General features: G+C 45.5%; 1 protein-coding gene across 1 annotated transcript in view; it reads right to left on the reverse strand.

The window, feature by feature from the left end:
• RBM47 (RNA binding motif protein 47) overlaps positions 1-1,601 on the reverse strand; it is a 31,094-nt gene that overhangs the window by 6,596 nt on the left and 22,897 nt on the right. The window contains exon 5 of the mRNA XM_014548665.1: positions 1-131. This exon is cut by the window's left edge and continues 60 nt beyond it. Within this exon, the coding sequence (XP_014404151.1) occupies positions 1-131 (131 nt within the window). The remainder of the gene's footprint in view (positions 132-1,601) is intronic.

Raw genomic sequence — 1,601 nt, forward strand, 5'->3', positions numbered from 1 at the left:
GGCTGGGAGGGGCTGCATGGCGATGGGGCTGATCATGTGCTCCACTGCGTGGATTTTGCCATCTTCAAGCATTTTAGGAGCGGGAGCCGCCTGAAACATGGAATACTGGGCCCCAATGGCAGGGATGGCCACTGCAAGAGAAATAAGAGGGAAACAGCTGCATCACTCCCGTCACTTCAAAGGCCCATCACTGTCTTGACATTTTTATTTTTTATTTATTTATTTATTTATTTTTTAAAATATATTTTATTGATTTTTTACAGAGAGGAAGGGAGAGAGATAGACAGTTAGAAACATCGATGAGAGAGAAACATCGATCAGCTGCCTCCTGCACACCTCCTACTGGGGATGTGCCCGCAACCCAGGCACACGCCCCTGACCGGAATCAAACCTGGGACCCTTCAGTCCGCAGACCGACACTCTATCCACTGAGCCAAACCGGCTTCGGCTGTCTTGACATTTTTAAAAACCAAGTTTGGCAGCCATGGGCTTCTCCCTGCTAACTTTGCTTTCTCAGTACAGGTGAGGAGGTGCTACCCAAGAAGAAGAGAGAGGAGGTGGCAGGTACCCCCTCTCCCCGCCCCTGCTGGTCTTTCAAAAGGAACCATGTGGGCATGGACATAGGCTCCCAAGAGATCACCATGGGAGGAAAGTCTAGAGTTAGGTTTCTGCACCATTTCCCTGTTAATTTCAGCTACACCAGGGCTGTGGGAAGTAACTCTGGATTGAAAAATCTCATTTTGAATCTTACTCTTGATGTCCTACAGAGCAAGAAGGGGCCTTGTAACTGAGAAAACGGGCTCAGAATAAGAAATGAGAACTGAGGCTGGAGGCCCCGCGGGGTGAGTGAGCCCCTTTCTCACTCACTTCTCCCCTCATCAGACCTCCTGCCCTTTCACTTTCACCGCGTTCCATGAAGCAGGTGCAGTGGAGGGTTTCATTCTGAGAACTCAGAGGTCTGTGTATGTCTTCCCCACCTGCGTTTCAGATTTCAACATTACTGATTCAAGGAAAAATACATCATAAAAATGAAATTTTCCCTACTTTTCTAATGTCCACTCAATAGTGAAGCAGTAGTGAATTTTTTTTTTTTTAATGGGACCGGCCAATTCAACGAGGTGTTTCTGTGAGTAAAGATCACCTCATTTCTCCGAGATTCAAACAGACAGGCGTTATCGAATGTCAGCGTATGATAAAGAGAGGTAAAAAGAAAATATACTCTCTCTGATTTGGGGCCATTTGTGTGTGTGTGTGTGTGTGTGTGTGTGTGTGTGTGTGTTGAAAGGATAAACAAGAATATGAAATGCATACACAAATATCCTTTCATTTATAGTTTTTCTCCAACAATAGGCACATTTATTCTAATGAAAGCTGACTTGATATAAGGTAAAGAAACAGATTTGACTGTAGGCTAAACAATGGCATGGTCGTCCAATAAAATCTACCTAAAGCTTTAGCCGAATCTTTCATCTGCCTTTCCAACCATACGGTCTTGTGCCCCGTCACTTCATCACTGCACTGGTGGTTCTCCTACAATGAGAAGTTCTAATTTTCCGGACTGAACAGAAATAGAGGCGAAGGGGCGGGGGCTCAGAGAGGGT

This window comes from Myotis brandtii, unplaced genomic scaffold, assembly GCF_000412655.1.
Source record: "Myotis brandtii unplaced genomic scaffold, ASM41265v1 scaffold520, whole genome shotgun sequence".
NCBI classification, from domain to species: Eukaryota; Metazoa; Chordata; class Mammalia; order Chiroptera; family Vespertilionidae; genus Myotis; species Myotis brandtii.